Here is a 19723-nt window from a genome sequence, read left to right on the forward strand (position 1 = left end):
CAGCACTGGGACGGAGGATTAAAGATGCCAAGGAAAGAAGAAGCTGATAAGGTAATCTTCACTACACAAGACATCAAAAATATCCTCCTTTCTGAAGCACTTTCCCTTCACTGGACATCAATGAGATGAGGGACATGAAAAGATTGGGGTTTTTTTGCTTCTCTCAAAGTACCTTGGGGACCTCTGAAGCCAGATTTTAACAAGATTAGGTCCCACAGAATAGACTGTAAGCATTTTTAATATCTAAAAATAAAATAAAAGCAAAATATATTATATACTTAATAGACAGCATCTTTTGCGATGAGCTATGCAAGCAGATGGATGGATCAACAGAAAAGTCAAGCCAGAACTACAGAAAGAGAGCCAAACATACACTTTAATTGATAATACTGAGAGAAAAACTAATTACAGTGTCATCATAAATAGACTGCTTCATTTAGAAAAGCCTGAAACCAACCTTGATTTTTATTTCCTTTTACTGTAAAAGAAAAATGCTTGCAGAGAAAGTGTCTTAGCAAGCAAAAAATCCCCAAATATAAAATGACCCATATTAGTGAATGCTTCCACCGACCTGAATCTGTTCTTTTGTTGTGAGAATGTAGAAAGGAAGAAAGTCAAGTAATATCACAATCTGATTTCAGTTAAAATTCCTCTTTGTTTACATCTGTGCATCTAACAGGAAGTGCCAGAAGTAGATATTTAATGGGCAAATCCAAGAAGTGCTATGAAACACAATCTGGAAGATCACTTCCTGGCAGGGAAACAACCATGTGTTGTTTTGGGTTTTGGTTTGTTGGTTTTTTTTTTACCAAGTCCCTGGAGAGGATGATCTTCTCTCACTGAAACCAGAGGGAGTCCCAGATCTGGAGCAGTGAGTAGTTAATTCACCACAACTCATGGTGCTCATTCTCTTTCTGATGTCCAGCAAAGAGAAGCACACATTGTTTTAACAGATTTCAACAGATAACCAGATATCCAAGAAGACCATATCTTCCAAGCAAATGTCACCAGTGCTGTTTCATGAGCAGTGTTTGGTCAAAGCCACCCTGAACACAGTGGCACAGCACAGATTGGAGAGTTCCTGTTTCCAAACAGCTTTGAAAGGTGTTGAATGGGTTCATTCAGAGTCACCCAAGGTAGGTCCACACAGCATCAGCTTGGACCAATCCGTGCACAAGTCAATAACCAGAGCTATTCAAATTTGGCTGATCTGCTCTCATGAACTCTAAAGGTATTAACATTTTGGGCACTCTGCGTAGACACAGATCTGAGTGGTTGCCAGGCAAAGCCTGCACATGTCTAAGCTCTGCATTCCCACTCCTGTGGCCCTTGGCAAGTTTGGAGAATAAAGTTCCTTTGCAAGACCTATTCTGGCACTTACATAACCAGCACTGAGGTGGACATAAGAAGCCTTGCCAGGACAGAGTTGGGGTTTGCTGTTGGTTATTGTACTTTATATCCCAGTGCTCTGTGTTCCAAGAGAACTGATTAGTTCAGCATTAGTATGACATGCAACTATGGAGGCAACACAAACCAGTTGTTGTTGTTTCCTCTGATCCACAGAGCTGGGTAACATGGACCTGAGGTAGGAGGATGGCCTGGAAGAAGCAGTCAAGATTCAGCCAAACTTATTAGCTCTAGCTGAGAACTGATTGTGCCCCTGTACAAGGTTCTTTCACATTAATAAGTGTCTTGATTTGTTTGGGATTTTTTTCCCAACAAGCCAGGTTACCTTGGTCCCACATTTCCTGGGAAAGTGGTGAGCCTATGTTAGAGTTGTTGGCTCACTGAACACTTATAGAACATCTTGGCACATAGATGTACCTCCATCACTTGTTGGCATTTATAGCTTTTGAGCCAATAAAAGAAAATGCTGACAATTTCACACAAAGAAGAGGGCCTGTTATGAAATCTGGATCTGAATCCATCTCTGTGTAAGGAAGTAGCAGTAAAGTAAGATAAACTCCTATGTGCAGGCTGAGCTGTCTGGGACAAAACCACAGGAGCAGCAATGGAACAGCTGCAAGTTGTGCTGGTGGGGCCAGATTTATGAACAGGTAGTGGCAGACAAGCTATTTCTCCATGAATTAAATATAAATCATGACTTTGGAGAAAACCAAATGGGCTGTGTAATCTCCCAATTTTTTTTATTAGGATTTAGATGGAATTAGCATTAAAGGAGGTCACTAGTTGCAAGGAAATTGGATAGAAAGGGACTGAGACAAGAAAGTAGAACTTAATTGAAAGAGACACAAATCAGCAATTAGGGAGAGTGGGAGAGGGAGAGTTTTACTGTATCACGTCTGGCAAGAGATGATGCAGGGATAAGAAACTGGAAACAAAGGAAACATAAAAAATGAAAGATGACACTGGAAAGGCAGGCAATTGCCAACAAAAAACACCGTCTAATTTTTTTCCTAAACAATAAATATGGTTTCTAAGAGCCGCTTTGGAGCTTTTAATTCAGTTGCTTTTGGCTGACCTGTCAACTAGGAACAGTAGCCTGAGGGCAATGGGTGATGATTCAGGGCTGCTGTACTTCTGTCTGTGGACAAAAAAAAAAAAAGAAAAATAGCTGCTTTTTTCTCCAATAAAGAAGAGATGTGTTTTATTCCAAATAGAATATACCATAAATTTGGATCTAGATCTTCAGCTGGTGCAAATTAGTTTAATTTAGATTATCTAAATAGACCCTGTCAGATATAACACTTTCCACTGATACTATTCAGTGGGAGAAAAAAACACCAGTGAAACTACCAAGAATGTTCCAACACCAGACAGCAGCCTACATGAGGACAAATTTGTCCAAGAAAATCTTGGTCTATATTGTATTTCCCAAGGAGAAGGGTCAAACAAGAATTTCACAGAATTTCTCATGCAGATTTAATCTGAGGGATGTGGTTTATTTCCATGGAATCTGAATATCATGAATGTCGAGGTTTCCCCCAAGAGAGAAATTCAAAGTTTTGGCCACCAGCAATTCATATTCAACTGATCATGAAAAGCTGCACCACTGCCAGATTTCACGTCAGTAGGGAGAGAGGAGATGGGGCAGGCAAAGCATTTCTGTGAATACAGATCAAAACCAAAACCTTGCAATAAAAATCCTGCAATACAATCATGGCAGATCCTTTCCCTCAGCTTTGGAAAACAGTCCTGGTATTATTCATCAGCTCAGTGGGCACTTCCTTTAAAGTGCTAGCAGAAAAGGAAAACCACTGCAAATGACATGGTACAGAATGATCTTTCAGTTAGCAAGTAATGCCAAGTGCAATTAGTAAGTAATCTGCACAACATATAATTACAGAGCAGCCCTACAGTTTGGACTCAATTTCTCCTTTAGCTGCACAAACTCTGCATAAGGCAATGGGGCAGACAGAGGGTTTTTGTTATTATTTTTTCAAATAGAAAGTGCTATCAAAATAAGAACTTACTGAATGACAAACCAAACCTTTTGAAATTTGGTCTCTAAAAGATTTATTACCAATGTTCTCAAACCACTTTACATGACAATTGCTTCAAAAGAAATCGCAGAAACATGAAAAAGAGTATAAGACACCTAGGAAGGGGGATGGGAAAGCATATTAATTTTTAATGCTGTTTTTCAGAAGTGTTCTTTCTCTTCTTTGAAGCCCTCATGAAAGACAACCAGTTTCTGACAGCTTTGAAACCTGAAGATGCTGCCACTGTCTTCTAGCAAAGATACTGGCAGGTATCAGCAGTCTGAGCACTTCATCCCCTTATGGGTCTGTGGTCTCTGCAGAAGCAGGTGCTGCTGCTTTGCCAGAAGCTGGATAACACAGCACATTCAGTCATTTCAGTCTTTCATCCTATGAATCAGCAGATTTCCAACCACAGATGTCCAACACAAATGTGGAAGCCATTCCTTAGAACATGTAAGCTCCAAACAGATGTGACAGGCGAAGCACGGTGATGAGCTTTGCCTGGATATCAGAGAAGAAGGCTCAGAAGGGAAAGCTCTGCAGAACTGCTTTCCAACATTCATTCAGTTCAGTGATCAAAATGGTTCACTCTGTTAGAGTGAACTCTGCAGCCAACCCAACACTGAGCCTTCAAGCTCCCAGAAAAGCTGGCGTGCAATGCCACCCTCTCCCCTGTGCAGCATCAGGGAGAGATTGAGCTGGAAAGGCACTAGGACTGTACAGTTTCTCCATCCCCTGAGGGCTGATGGGATCAGGACACCAGAATATTACGTGTCTTGCTCTAATAAAAAGGTGAAATACTCAGGAATGCATGTGTCCACAGCATCCTGCCCCTTTCTGTGCACCCCCACCACATCTGAGTGCCTCACACAGCCCAACCCACCTGCTGGCAGGACAGCACAGGACCAAGATCTATCTGTCTGTATTTAGCAGCACAAGGAACAAAGAACTTCAGCCTCTGGATGAGACTATCTGGATTATATTGCCATCAGGCAAAACCTGTCCTTTTACCTCAGGAAAAGAAATAATGTATCAGCCTGCTGCTCATTCTGGCTCCTTCTGCAAGGGCTTTTTGCTTTTATTCACTTCAGAGAATTCCATTCTCGAGTGAACATACCTTTCTCTAGTCCTCCCCCCTGCATATGTTCACCTCTCCACACCTCTTGACTGAACATTACAGATATGACTCAGCATCTCCTTCTCCCAGAAGAATAGGAAAAGTCTGCACAGTGGGATAGCCATCTGGGACTCAGGAAACCTGCATTACTGCCAAGCTCTCCCAATGACAGCCTGAGTGGCTTACCATGGGCAGGTACTTTGCTCTCCCTCAATTTCCCTGCCGGCACAAAACAACTAATGATGTTGACTTTTTTAGCATAATACTTGATCTACTGTCCATAAATAGCACTTGACTCTAATGACAGTAAAGTTTGCCCCAGAAAGTCAAAGACAGACAATCAGACAATGCCTTCTTCATGTGTTACGGCTTCTGCCAGGAATCTTCCGAGTACATGGTGCAACTGCTGGGAACTGATCTTGGGTCACAGACACCTTCTTCCTAAAGCCAAATAAATCACACGGTGCTGTCTGAGAAAGATTACTCTAAGTAGATGTTCTCATCACCTGATTTGTCTTTTCAGGTGCCACAGAAAGACCTCAGCTCATACTGCAAGTATTAACAGCACAATCAGTATTGTGCCTCTTGTGGATTGTTTAGGTGAATTCATGCAGAGATCCAAAGGCTAAAACACAGAGTACTCCTCTGGCAGAGAGGGAGATGGGAGGAGGAAGTGACACTGATTAATCTGTGGTCATTAATAATGTTTTTAAGTCTTGCAAACAAAGATAATGGTATGGGTAATCAACTGTCTTACTCCAGGGTATAAACTGATCATCTGCTGGGATAAAATGGGAATTCCTATAACACACATTTTCTTGTCCATTGTAAAGTCACTTGATGCCATTAGCAGATTGATCATTTTCTCACAAGGTCCAAGCTATTCATTACTTCCAGAAGGTTTTGAAATTAGATCAGATGGCACAGGAATGCAGCTCACTATGGCAAATGCCAATATCCTCTCAATCATTTTGGTTGCTTTACTTAATAATTGTATTTGGAATTTTTGTTCTCAGATCAAGTTCCAAACTTTACTTTTCTTTCTGTGTGCAGTCATTATTTTTACAGATGCATTTTAATTTCATGGATTCTATCCTGAAGAGTCCTTATACAGGTTTGTGCACTGCATTCTGCACAGTCCCCTGAGTGAGGATAGAGAAATGAACTCACAAGGGGACTGTTAAAAAACTTTTTTTAAGTATTTAGGGGGAAAACCCTCAAAAATAGAAAAACTCATTAATATCTTAAAAATACAAATACCGTGTTTGGCCACGAAAGTCACTTATTTGCAAATCTCTGTAAATGTGAGAAGTATATAAGGTAATCATACTTTTAGTATAATTTATTACAATTTATATATATATTTTTTAGCATCCTCTATTTGCCGCTGTTGGAACATGGAAATGAAATAAAGAGACTCTGGTCTGACACAGTATGGCCTGTGCTTTTAATACTTTCTCACCTCAAACCTCCCCTGGCACCCATCTCACTTTTTTCAACTTCTCTCAATTACTTATTCATTCTGCCTCACTCTTCTGCCACCCAGTGATGGATTGCCAGTAATTTTATGGGTCTCCTGGAATAAAAAAACTACTCCCACTTCATCTCTGGTACAGCTGCATGACCACATAAACAAGGTGTGAGAAAGGGCCAGGACCCGTAACCTATTCATTTACAACCAGGAATATTTTCTAACACACATTGCCAAGGGCAGCAGACTCAGCAATGTTGACAGACCAACTTTCAGCTCACTGAAAATATTAATGCTCAATTATGCATACACACATATATAGAGATCATTAAGTTCACATACGTAGAACTACACAGAAATTTATATACACACATGTGGGTGTCTCTGCATAAATATTTATTTATCAGTACAGAGAAACTTAATGATCCCCATCTGTAAATGAGTGTCTGCACACATACACACATAATGAGTCTACTGAAATGATGCAGGGCTGTGAAGCAAAAATGTTTTTTCTCTTAATATAGGTTTGGAGAGATGCTTAGTACAGGAGATGAAGTGGCAGGGGTAATAACTGTGAGTCAGAGCTGGAACAACATAAAGCCCTTCTCTGGACCCACGAAAACATCCTGTCTCTGACTTGAATGGTACCAACTAGTTTGGATATATCACAACTGACTAGAAGGGGAATACAGTGTAATTCCTTTCCCCTGTTGGATCACCTCAGACAAGCAACATGCTCTGCCTATGGCTTGTCAACACAGATATGTTAGATTTGATCCATCAGAATATGATACCGTGAAAAGATATACTAGTTGACAGTGAGGGATACAGCACAGAACTTAGAACCCTGTAGATTTCTAAAAGGCTGGTGCATTCTAGGCATTTATTTCATCATCTGAGAACGTTTAACTCACCTCCCTTATGCATTTGAGTTATTTTCCTGAGACCCTGTGTTTTCTACAGCTGTTTTCCCCACACCCGCACCAAGCACTGCAACGTGCCTTGGTACAAAGCTCTGCACTAAAGGAGCTGAACTGACCATCTTGGCAGATGAGAGAAGAGTCAAAACAGCAGTGAAAGGAACTGCAGAAGGATATGATCAGCCAGGAATGGAGGAAGGGCAATGGATTCACTTAGGTTAGGCAGCAGTTCCAGGGCAGACCATCTCACACAGTCTCATGGTACTTCTCTGTGCATCCCAGAACTATATTCTTAACAGAGCCCACCCAGCTTGTAAGGAAATAATTTATTCTCGCAGCATTATAGCCATGCAAAATTACAAAATTATAGAATAACATATGTTGGAACAGACCCCTGCAAGACATCTTGTTCAAACCCCCACTAAAAGCAGCTCCCAATTCAAAGTACTCTGAGATATTCAGAATCATATAAAGCCCCTTCATGCAAATGTACAGATATTACCATACTGACAAGTTCTTCAGGATTCTGTAGGACAAGTATACACAGCACAAAGCAGAGGATCTAAAAAGCCTAGGATTTTCATACAATAAAGACAAATATGGAAACTGCTCACTTATTAGCTATAAGTGGTATGAAATTGTGTGCTAAAATGGTTACTGCTTTCTACAGCCCAGAGAGCTCTTCACAGCATGTGGCATAAAATGAAGGTTGGGAAACTCATTCTACTGATATATTGATTTTAATAAAATAGTATTATGAAAATATTGTGAATAATGCAATATTTTAATAATAGTTGGAGTATAATGACTATGTAATACACATTCCCCAAAGAATATTATTTTTTTAAATAGGTGAACACAGACCCCTTTGACGCAAACCCGTGGAAGAAATTTTCCCCAGCAGAAATCAGCCGAGACCACTAGGTGAAGTATTTTCCATTTTCCAGGATGAAAGACAAACCTTTAAAAGCCACTAACCTACCCACTTTGGCAGTACACAAATATGACTACAGCCTTGGTCTCTCTGCCTCAATGCTGCTTCAAATCTAAGATCTCACACTGACCCCCTGCTCAGCTGGGGGATCCTAATCCCAAACTGCTCTGTTCCTCTCATCAGCATCTTGAAATCTTTGGGATTCCTACCCACAAACACAAATTTTACATAACTCCAAACCACCCTGTGTTATCTTGATTCAGAGGATGGCAAGTAGCAAGAGAAAGGCATTGATTTCTTCTCAGCCAAAGCTTAAAGAAGCTCAGCATGATCCTACACTGCCCTTATAGATGAGTTCACTAAAATTCTCATTGGGAGAAACACCTAAGTGCTCTGTATAGAAATGGTTTGCATACTGCTTTATAAATGGGCTCTTTTCTCCTCAGTTGCTTTAATGCTGTGGATAGGAATTTCTTTAAACATTCATTGCAAGTGTCACATGAAATTTCTTTGTATGGCTTTTACAGACTATTAAGAATGGTTTTAAAAACTGCTGATGATGACAGTAATAATAAAGACAATACTAATAACAATAGCAATGGCAAGAATAATGGTAATATGCCTGCAAAGATTTCAAAAGAAGAAGTTCTCAACAAAACTAATACACAATATTCAGGAGGATAACTCACTTCTTACATTCTCCACCAGAAGATCACAGAGATATAAATAACAATAACCTTAGATTTATAATGCATTTTTCATCTCAAAAGAAAACTGCACTGATTTGTAAAGTAAATGGCCTAAATCAGAGTTAGTTGCAACTGATTAGCTCCACTGATTTCAATGAAGGTGCTGACTTGCAGATTTATGTGAGCTCAGATTTGTCTCTCTGCACATGTGTGTGCATGTGTCTGCACATGTGTGTGGCTGGAAAGCAACACACATTTCATAAAGAATTTTACAGAAAAACACCACATTAAGCAACATAGAAAGTGACACATTATCATTGCATTGGGAGAAAAAAATGTACAGAGTGAACAGCATTGCACGTTCTAATCTTTAGCTGGGAATTAGTGTATATATTTTCCCAACAGGGTGCTCACAGCAGTCTTCTGAAAAGGCTCACAGGTATGTCATATGTTGTTAAGTTTTGCTCTTTGCAAAAACAGGGCAATGTTTGCAGATAGCAAGGCAACAGATGCACTGATATATTCTTCTACACAAACAAGGACTCTGCTTTTTTGGGAGAAAAGCTAAAGCTGAGGCATCGTTTTGGAATAAAGGAAAAGTGAGCAATGCTACCAGAACTGACACCACCTCTACTCCGATAAAATCTCAATAGCTGTCTGAGAGAGACACAGAGGCTGCCTCGTTTCACTCCAGCACTGTTTGGGAATAAAGCATAGGAGTGCTGCTGAGTAAAGCATAACCATATTCACTTAGCCTGTCCTTCCTAAGATATTTTATCACAAGAGATATGGATGTGCTATACAGGAGTCAGCTACGCCTTCCTGAGCCCCTCAAGGCTACAGCACCAAAAATTTCTTCTGTCAAGGCACAGATGCCAGTTCAAATGATCATTTATGAGAAGAGTTAAAGAGGATTTTCCCCTAGCTCCTTTCTTGCAGCTGAACTCAACTTCAAGTGCAGACTGCTCCTCAACACATGGTCATTTCTGTTTGTGTAAAGCTGATGTAGATCTGTGTTTTAAAAGGCATAACAATGCAAATCATGCAACACAGTTGGAATACATTCAAATCAGTAGCAGAAATGTCCAAGACACACTACTATTACCCTGTCCAAACTTCCTCAGAAACTGATGACAAGCATACCCAGCAGTCTACTCTCAGTTTCTCACTACCTGTGACACCAACAATGAGTTCCACCTATGCATTTATGCCATATAAGTATGCAGATGGACCGAAGCCTAGAAGAAAATAATCTTGACCTGAATCTCTTTTCTCTTGCAAGCAGTGAAAATGTGCAGGAGCTTCAAGTGGAGGCACAGAAAAGCAGGTAAAGCAAACTGACTGCAAGATGAAATTTATAATCTATCTCCTGCTCTAAACTGGAGTGATGCAACAGTGTCTGATGTGATTAACCAAAGGCACTTCTTCATGCCACTGTAGACATCCTTCACAGGCATGCCTCAGCCTAAGGCATCTTAACCACCTTGCCTTCTGATGCTTTTCAGAAAGCTGTTTCAGCCACTTCAAAGAAGCACGGGTAAGAAGGCATTTCTGAAAGCAATGAAGGCAGTGCACCTGGTCCTTGCTTTGTTCAGAATCCCAAAGCAGAGTGCTCTGATCTGCTTTGTGCAAGAGGTCAGATGACTACCTGAAGATGCCTTTGAACTTAAAAACTTCCCTCTCCTGGTTGTTAAACTCAAATCCTGGCCTGTTCTTGGGCCAACATTACTCCACCAGTTCCACCAGCCTTACCCAGTGCTTCAGCACTCCTGGGAGGAGGAAGGTCCAGGCACCCTGAGTGCCAGCCCAGGCTCTTCCCTCCATGGGATGGGTGATCTACACCCCAGAACAGGAAGGTTATTCTGAGCTCAGCTCTGCATATGCACAATGAGAACACTTTTAGCTTGAGCTAAAACCAAATGTACACAATGCTGATAGCAAGCAACAAGGCTGGGGGATATTCATACCAACCAGCAATATCAAAAGACAGTCATGCTGCACAAGTGAAGCAAGCACAGAACTGGCATTAGGTACAACCATACAGACCCCTGACTTCTGAAGAGCACTGCAGTCCCTGGGCCAACAGATCCAATGAATGCAGTCTCAGCAGTAATTATGAGAAAAGGCATCTGGTTGTCACTAGATGCAACCTGACTGCGACTGCACCACTCTGCAGAGAAATAGATTTATCTACTGTTCTGTGTGAACTCCCAAGCTACAGCTTGGGACCATCTCTCCTTGTTACAGCCCCTGTCACTACTGGAAAGAGTTTGGCTCCACCATCTCTTTGCCACATGATGCAAGGACATGTCAGCCGTGTCTGTGCCCATCAGCAAACTCACAAAGCAGCACCATGCCTTCACACAACACTGCACATGTAGCTACACAATGCTGCACTGCACATCAGGAGGTTGCCATGCACTTGGGAATCTCCATGCACCCCTTCTTCCATCACAATTTAAAACAGGAGCTGCTGTACTTACGTCATTATCTGGGTCTCTATGCCAGGGTCTACAAGGGATCCATCCACAAAAAGTGGGGTTGATGTGAAACTGTATTTAGTCCAGGATCTTCCCTCATCAAAACTCACCCTGGGATAGAAGCAGACAACATTTACACACATAAAAAGTCTTCTCTAGAGCAACTGCAGCAATTAAATATTGGCTAAGGTCTGCAAGCTCCAGCAGCTGGATCTACAGACAAGCACCAATCTCTGCCATTTCCCAGCCCACTAAATTCATGCTCGTGATGTACTTTGAAAGATCAAAGCTTTAGAAAGCATAAACACTGGCAATAAGGACATGGGTATACTTGATGCAGCTGTATATCAAACCTCAAAGGACCAAGAGGCTTTGCCAAGAACTGTTGCTGGGTCTGGAATAGCACCTGGCATGAAGTACCACTCAGAACGTAAGCAACCCTGGCCTGAATGAATGAAAATTGCTTTCACCATCACAGGACATTTTAACCCATCCATGTATCAATGCCATATGGCATTAGCTACAATATCTCTAGCCCTGTTAGTACTTAAAAGCAAATTCACCTTTTATTTAGGGGATGTGCACACATGCACCTGAGCATCTGGATCTGTCTGGGAGGCTCTTGGTGGACCCTGAATCATCCCCATTCCATGTAGGAAGGACACTATCTGACATGCCACAAAAGCACCAGGAGGCCACTGTAGGATGTGTTATAAACCATGGGTTACACCAATCTCACATCTCTGGTGTGGAAAGCCAAGACTGGCAGTCACTACTCCTTAACCTTTTGCCCCTCACATCACCTAGCAAGACACCTTCACCTGACTCAGAATGCACCTGTGCCAGAATAGGAAGTTGACTTTAAACCAAAGACAGAACACTGGGAGTACAGCAGCATACAGAAAAATTATCTGCCCTAAATCTATTTATTTAAATGTATGTATCTTCCCATACACCTGTGCATTTGTATGCGTTCTGCTTGCATGCTTATCTCTCTAAATAGCATTTCAACTTCTGGGGAACAGCATGCTTCATTAGCTTAGCTAAAGTTCTCTCAGCTTTTCAATTATCCGCCCCTCTTTTCTCCAGCATGAAACTTATTTTACAATGTCTCAGCCCGAGAACTAATAGATTTACATGTACCCTTTAATCTATTCCACTCCTGCCCATAAAACAGGTGCCTACTGAGGCAATATGAAGCAAATTCCAAAGCCCCTAAGGGTACAATTTTGGAGGAAACCTGTTGGAGCTTATTGATAACAGATCTAAATCACTACTCATTTAATGGTGTGGGTGGGGCACTCATAGTACTGCACATGCCATTTCAGGAGACTTAGTGTAAAAGGAGAACATCGGAAATGAGCTGAGCTCTTAGCTCCTACAAAAAGTCAAACTGTGACCAAATCTTTCCCAATATGCAAGTACAGGCACTTGTATTAAAGTGCTTTTTATGTCCAAAGAGCCTTCACAATTAAAGACACAATTAAAACAGTTACAGCTAGCTTAAATAATACAATGACAAATGGTTAATAGGCAACTTGCAGCTTTTTCAGTAAGTGGCTCACCTTTCACTCTCCTGGAGCTCAAGTTGCCCCAGCCTGATGCACCCATTGCTGGTGACACCCACCTGTGGCTAACACACACTTCTCCTGCCTTGACTCATACTGGGTTTGGTCTAAAGACTGGGACATGGTCCTGATGTCCTCTTTCCTGAGGGCACTTTAATTATAGCCATGACAACTGAGTTACCCATCAGAGGCTTTCAGCCTCACTCCAACACATTCTAACCACAGATTGGAGTCTGCAGCTCCTCATTAGGAATCTGCCCTGCTATTTCTCTCCTCTGTACGTCCAGTTATGGAGCCAATAAATTCCATGGTTAACAGTCCACTATCACACCATGACTAAAGCAGTCATTTCTTTATTTCAGGTGGCAAAGAAATGCTCAAATGCAATATATTCAAACTTTTATAGAAACCTATGTTGCAGTCATCCCAGAGCTATCTGTCAGGTCAGAAATATAAAGTCCAGAAGCCTTTTATATTGAAAAAGTAGCCATTGGTATTCTCAAAGTACATCTCTAGAACGTGAGCTTGTAAATGGGTAACGTCAGCCTGTCTTGAGGTGTCCAGATTTGGAATGATTGCAATTTCACTGGAGGATTTTGTAGAATAATGACTCAGGTAGAGGAGACCTTAACACCTCATCACTGCTGCCAAACCCCATTGCTTTCTTTTTTGATTTGACTGAAGACCACATTTCCTGTTCTGCATGAAAAGTAATAGACATGTGCTTAGCACCATCAAGCTGAGAGACAACTCAGTATTGTAGACAGGAACACTCCTTGTCTCTGAAAGCTATTTCTGACTAATCCACTTCTAAACAACATTAGAAGCTGGGTAGGTCATTCCATTAGACATGCCCCTCTTTCAATCAATTCCCAAGACTGAAGGTGATGCTAACACACCCATTTTCTGCAAACAGCATTAGTTCTGAATTTCAGAATATTTAACTGGTGCTGGAGTCAGAGGGGCAAGAGCTAAAAAGAGGATAATTTTGAGTGGTATCTTTAGAGCTTAGGCTGATATGACACATTTATAGCAAAACAGTGTCTCCAACCAAGAAATAATTTTGCCCTATTTCACCTCCAACTCTAATCAGTTGCCACCACAGTATCTCTGGAAAATGACAGTCAAATACTAAAGGAGACAGAGATGTTAGCAACATATCTCTGTTGTCTTTATCTACACCTACTGCCCTCTCCTCTCCCTCCCTTTATCTGCCTTACCAGATTAATGTCAAATTCTGTAAACAAAAAGTAGAAACGAGAGACACATCCTCTCAGAAATACCTGAAGCCCAAAGGATGACTTATTACTGAGTATATCTGTGTCTGTAGGAAAGAAACCCCACCTGCAGGCTCACAGTACATTACTGGTGCAAAGAGTAATTCATACATGTATGTGATTATATACAGAGCCGTTATATTTATAGAATTATACAATAATCATTATATTCATCAACAAAACCAAAATGATGGTAAAAACCAGACAAGAATGACTTCATCTGTTCATTGTGTAGACACTGGCACCCTCTAAAAGTAATAAGGTTCCTTACCACATGTGCCGGATGGGCACTGACGTGTGTTTCATGGCCACTAGTGCTCCTCCCCAGTCCAGAAACCACACGTTGTATTCCTCCTCAAAGATCTGCAAACAAATGAGGCACTGCATGAGTGCTCTGCTCCACTGGGAAGAAAAGGGTCACAAGAAGAATAGCAAAAGGCTCTGTGCTTTCCTTTGCTGCTCAGAACATACCTGTCTCCAGGAATTGCCACCATCAGAAGAGATGAACACGCCAACATCCGTGTAGGAAAGTTCAGAGCCAATATTGCCTGCAACATAAGTGTCAGACATTCTTGTTTGGATGAACACACTAACGAAAATGTTAATTAAATTTCTGACATTTAGCGCTGGAAAATTAGAAATTTAAATATGTCGACACTCTCCTCTTACCATCATGGAATTCAACTAACCACATAATTGTGTCAATGTTATTTCAAAACAGTTCTGGCTCTAGGAGGCAGCACAACTCCTGAAGGGTGTTTTCATCAGTGCTTAGGATACAGGAAATGTCATACTGTCCATCTACCTAATTTTCTTCCCTGACATCAGCAAGAGTGACCAACTGCTTTAGATGAGGCTGTAAGAAAAACCTGATGTGGGCAACCACACAGAAGGTGAGCTAAGGACATGCAGGCTCACAAGGATAAATCTGCTAGGTCATTTCAAAGGTCTTATTAGCCCAATGTCTTATTGTGAGTGGACATACTCAAGAATTAGAAACTGATTTAAAGGCAACAGTGTATGTTTTGTATCATCATATTTTAAACATCAAAATGGAAACTCCAAATTTTCAAACAGGGATTTACAGATGGAGGCAAGGAAAGGGAGTAAAAAGGCAAAAATTTGGTTGCTATCACTTCGTTCTTTCTGTGCAAAGCTGCTCCATTATTTCCTTCATGCTCTCCCTCTAGTTTTCCCCAACTGAGTGCATTCAAACCTCACAAAATGTAACTCCCAAACAAGTCAAGAGGATTTAGCAGCTGTACAATTAGGCACTAAAACATAATTCCTCTATTTGCAAGAAACTAACCTCTGTCCTATACCAAGGGTCCAAGTTTCCAACCATTGCTGGAAATGTCCCACTGTAAATCAAGTGTTGAGCTGCCAGCACTTGTGAGAATAAACTGCAAAGCTTATCCTTGAATACATTCACCAACATGGTGAGATGCTCCTGCTGTTGTGAAACTGGTTAGTGGAAACAGATGTGTATATTCCCAACAGGTACAGCTTTTTAATCTACAAAGCAGTAAGGCAGAAATTATATTCTGCCTTTTAAAGGTTAATTGTTGGACTGGGAAAGCATTTATCCCATGCACTGGCATCTTGAAAAGAACCTAATTTACTAACAATTTAGATCAATGCCTAGAATCCCAATGCCTTGCTGCCTCAATTTGCTTCCTAAAAGGTTAAAAAAAAAGCTTTTGCAATTACAGCATCATGAGTAGGGCTTGTTTCTATGCATCCATCTAGCAAGTGCAACCTGCCAGGAGTGATGACTCCACTTGGCTATACACAGGGATATCTGGAGGTTTAAACCAAATTATCTCACTTCATTTGGCCTGGATCAGTGAACTGGAAATCACATGGTGTCTCCCTTGTTGAGATATAAATGCCATGAAGGGAGCCCGTCTCAGGTTCTGGCTTAGTCTGGCAAACACATAGAAGCACAGAAGGACATGAGAATGAAAATGGTTGGAAGAAATAGCGTAAATTCATGCAGACAATATGCTAACACGGCACACTCGCAGGCCACTGCTATGCTGAACAGGACCAAGGAGATAAACTGAGCCTTAGAAAGAACAGTTAAGCTATGTGGACATATTTGAGCATATGTAAGAGCCTCCCTTTGAAACGACAGAACTGCCTCCATGCCTCAGAGGCCAGCTTTCAACAGCAGCAGCCATGCAGGAAGCACTTTGTTAGCCCAGCAGCTCCCACAGAGCTGAGTGCAGCTGGTAGCCCTATCCATCCTGCAGATTAATTACAGTGGGTCAGCCACTGCCACCATGAAGTATTGTAGCAGGTTGCTGTTAAAAAAACACAACTGCCAAAGCACTATTTTGCAAAACACCCCACAATACCAATGGCCTGTGCATTGATGAAGTGCTGCTGGTCTTGCAGCAATACAGAGTTGAAAGTAAGTGCCATGCACAAGACAGGCACTGATGAAGGCCAGGCTTCACCTGGCAGGCTTTGTGACAGCTCTGTGCTTGCTATTTAAAAGGTGGGGTGCACTGACAGCTCTCTGGAGTGTAGCCCCAGGTACTATCCTCATCCATGACTCCTGCAGCAAACAGGCAGACATGTCCATCAGTGCTTGTAACAACATGAGAGGACCTAGTAATGTCTCTTGGCAATGGTACCTTCAAAGTGTGGGCAGAGACCTGCATTTGGGCTATTGTAGAGCAACAAACACCTGACACCTTTTTTGAACTTGGGACCATACACCTTCTCCTAGCCCACAGCAAATGGGAGTTAACATGAATTAGCTCAGCACTTGCTGAAACAGAGCTGAAAGCTTTTAGACCAATGGGGAATACCTCATATTCTCTCAAGCTCCCAGGGAAGTATGGGTGAGTGGTGAGAAGCACTTCTGTTCTTACCTGTTGCCACCAGGAGCCCAGGAGCTGTCTCTTTGCTGGAAATGCTCCCTGAAGTGTATGGATTCTCGGAGAGCTGCAGGCGCAAGTGCAATGAGCAAAAGGGCTGTTGACAGAAAACAAATAAAAGGCAGAAGCTTTAATATGCAAAAAGTTAAATATCAGAGGAACCCTTGGTGACTGCATACAGATTTCTGACCCTTATGAAAATGACCCCTCTGCTCTTAGCACAAAGAGGTCATATGTTCCTTTGCAGGATAAGCCCCATAAGAGTAGATGAGAGCAAGAGAAGCAGGAACTCTGCACTGCAGAGCACATCTGTCCTTGTTTTTAAAAATAAAAATCTGACTTAGAGCACTTTTCCACAGAAACGTTCTTATTCTGACTTGAATCCTATTAAATACATCAAGAAAGATGTCAGAATTTTCCCTTAAAAGCTATGAAGCTATAGATAAAGAAATTTAGTTAATTCAATCAACACACAGAAGGTCAAGAGAAAAAACACAGGGAGAGTTTTGTTAACCTAGTAACTAAAATAAGCAGCTCTGAAGGAGTCAACTGTGCCTTGGAAAAGCTGTCACTCACCAGCTGGCAAAGTACAGGATCCCCTCTTAGATCAGTGTCTGGTGCCTGCAGCAAACGCCAGTCTCTGCCCTTGTTGTAGGTAATGAAAGTCTTGATTTGGTCATCTACCTTCCTGTTAGCCAGGAATATGCCTTTGATCCCTGCTACCTAGGAAAAAGGGAGAGAGATGAAAAAAATACATCGGAAGAACAGGCCAGAAGCAATGTCCATCTGAGCACTCAGGAGTGGAAGGTCTCTGTAAAAGCAATGAAGTCATCTCAACAAAGCCTTAGAACACTGAATGGTACTAAAGGTATATCTTGATGGCTGCAAAACTGAAAGTTTTGTGTGATTTCTCTCATTGGAAGAAAAAGACAAGGACAGTGAGAGCAAATGCACAGGAAACAGCCCACTTTTGGATTTCATTGCACTCTTGCAGGTAGGCTAAGGATGAGCCTGAAGGTGCAGCATGCAGCAGGTCACACATGAGCTCTGTGAGCTTGAGGATGAGGTCTGCCCCACTCCTTCCACAGATTGTCAAAACTGGGGAGACAGCAGGTCATGTCAAAAGCAGTGTGGGATCCTTTTGTGGAACAGAAAAAAAAAATCAACACCAAAGATGGGAATCCTGAATATGCTGCGACACTGGTGTTTTGCAAACTTGATTTCTTCACTTTCCTTCCACATCCAAATTCTAACAAAATCAACCCAGTTGTTTCAAATGTTTTGATTTTTGTCAGAAGAACCCATTCCAGCAGAATATGGTCCTGTCAAAATATTCCGAAGAAGATTTCATGTTGAGTCTGGTCTCTGTTGCACAGCTGTGAAAGTGAGACAGGAAGAAGGAACTTGCCACAAATCTGCAACTTCCTGGCAACTGTCAGGATAGAAATTCTTCTGCTCTAAAGCCCCTGGAGTGATACTACTCTTTAAATGACCCTTTAAAATCTATTAGCATCTAACAGTGAAAAATCTATGATATACCACTGGGGAATGCACAGGTTTGCCCAGGAATGAGACACAATGCATGTTTATTTTACCTGGTTTATCACAGCGAAGAAATAAACTTTTTCAGAGGCAGGAAAATAACCAGGTGAAAAAAAATGTAAACCCTGTCCTTCATACTGATCAATGTGTTATTTGTGAATTTTCCCTCATTGACTTGAACTACCTGGATTTTTATAAACAAATTGATTATGTTGTTAAATGAGCATTATTCTGTCTAAAATAAGTAAATGTATAGGCCTAACTTCTGCATGTAGCTGCAAGAACATTTCACTGTGTAAGAACAGAAATCAGCCTGCAACCATTTCTATTAGTATTACTGATTAGTTGTTTGCTGCTGGCAAAGCACTGAGCCCTGAATCCCAGCAGATTTTCCATCCAACAAGTAAGAATAACACACCAAAACCAGAATGCTCTGAAGAAACCAGGAACTGGAACTGCTCTGAATGGACTGCTGCTGGCCAAGGCTGTCAGGCCTGGCAGAAGCATGAAAATGGAAGATAATTTGGGGTAGAAGTTGTCCATCTGTCATGTCTGGGCAAGCGGCACCTATAAATTTTGTATATAGTTCGCAAACTGTTCAGTGCTCACAAAGGTGCAGTCCAGATTCCCTGCCTGTGAGCAGGTGTCTCTAGATGTCCAAGCGGAAAAAACAGTATTTTGAGTCCTTCTATAGATATCCACTTTGCAACAAGAAGGATAATGGTTTTCTCTTTTGGAAATGACACATAGCTAACCAGACATTGACTTGACCCAACCAGTTGTGGCACCCATAGCAGAATGCACTCCATCTATTCCCATATGAGTCAACTCAGCAATAAATCCAGGAAATGCCTCAGGGCTGATCCCAAGACAAATTAAAATCATGAGAGGTTGGTAAGAGATTTACACTTGCTTGAACTAGCAGGCAGTTGCTGCTCTTTGTAGGGTGACCTTTACTACATACCTCATAAAGGTCAATGACAATATTCCCCTCCAGTCCTCGACTGCTTTTCACATTTTCCAAGGCCAGGGTGAAGTAGATCCCTCGGGTGTCTGAGATGTACAGGTTGTATGTATCATTCTGGTTCCACTCCTGAACAGCTGCAAACACCTGATTCTCGTCTGTGCTGATAATATGCATGTCCTGTTAAAAGAAGACAAAAGGCCTGTTACTGAGGATCTCTGTATTTCTTTGCCCTTCGGGACATGTAGTAATTACCATGAATTATGAAAGAATGGAGATGGAGTATGAATTATAGGTATGTTTAACAACTTTCTGTTAGAGCAAGCCAATAAATTACCAGCATTGTGACTTTTCTGCATTTCATTTTTTTAATAATCACCAGCCAGGCAAAGGGCTTCAGCTTTCTTCATTTTTGGTACCTTCAAGGAAT

At 41.5% G+C, this 19723-nt stretch overlaps 1 protein-coding gene across 1 annotated transcript in view; it reads right to left on the reverse strand.

Moving 5' to 3' along the window:
• Positions 1–19723, reverse strand: part of SORCS3 (sortilin related VPS10 domain containing receptor 3) — a 263207-nt gene that overhangs the window by 38009 nt on the left and 205475 nt on the right. Inside the window, exons 9-14 of the mRNA XM_085064890.1 lie at positions 19294–19473; positions 17364–17510; positions 16782–16884; positions 14371–14447; positions 14171–14262; positions 11058–11165 (exon numbers count right to left, since the gene is read on the reverse strand). Of these exons, the coding sequence (XP_084921016.1) occupies positions 11058–11165; positions 14171–14262; positions 14371–14447; positions 16782–16884; positions 17364–17510; positions 19294–19473 (707 nt within the window). The remainder of the gene's footprint in view (positions 1–11057; positions 11166–14170; positions 14263–14370; positions 14448–16781; positions 16885–17363; positions 17511–19293; positions 19474–19723) is intronic.

Source organism: Lichenostomus cassidix, chromosome 6, assembly GCF_008360975.1.
Source record: "Lichenostomus cassidix isolate B80296 chromosome 6, HeHo_3.0, whole genome shotgun sequence".
Lineage (NCBI taxonomy): Eukaryota > Metazoa > Chordata > Aves > Passeriformes > Meliphagidae > Lichenostomus > Lichenostomus cassidix.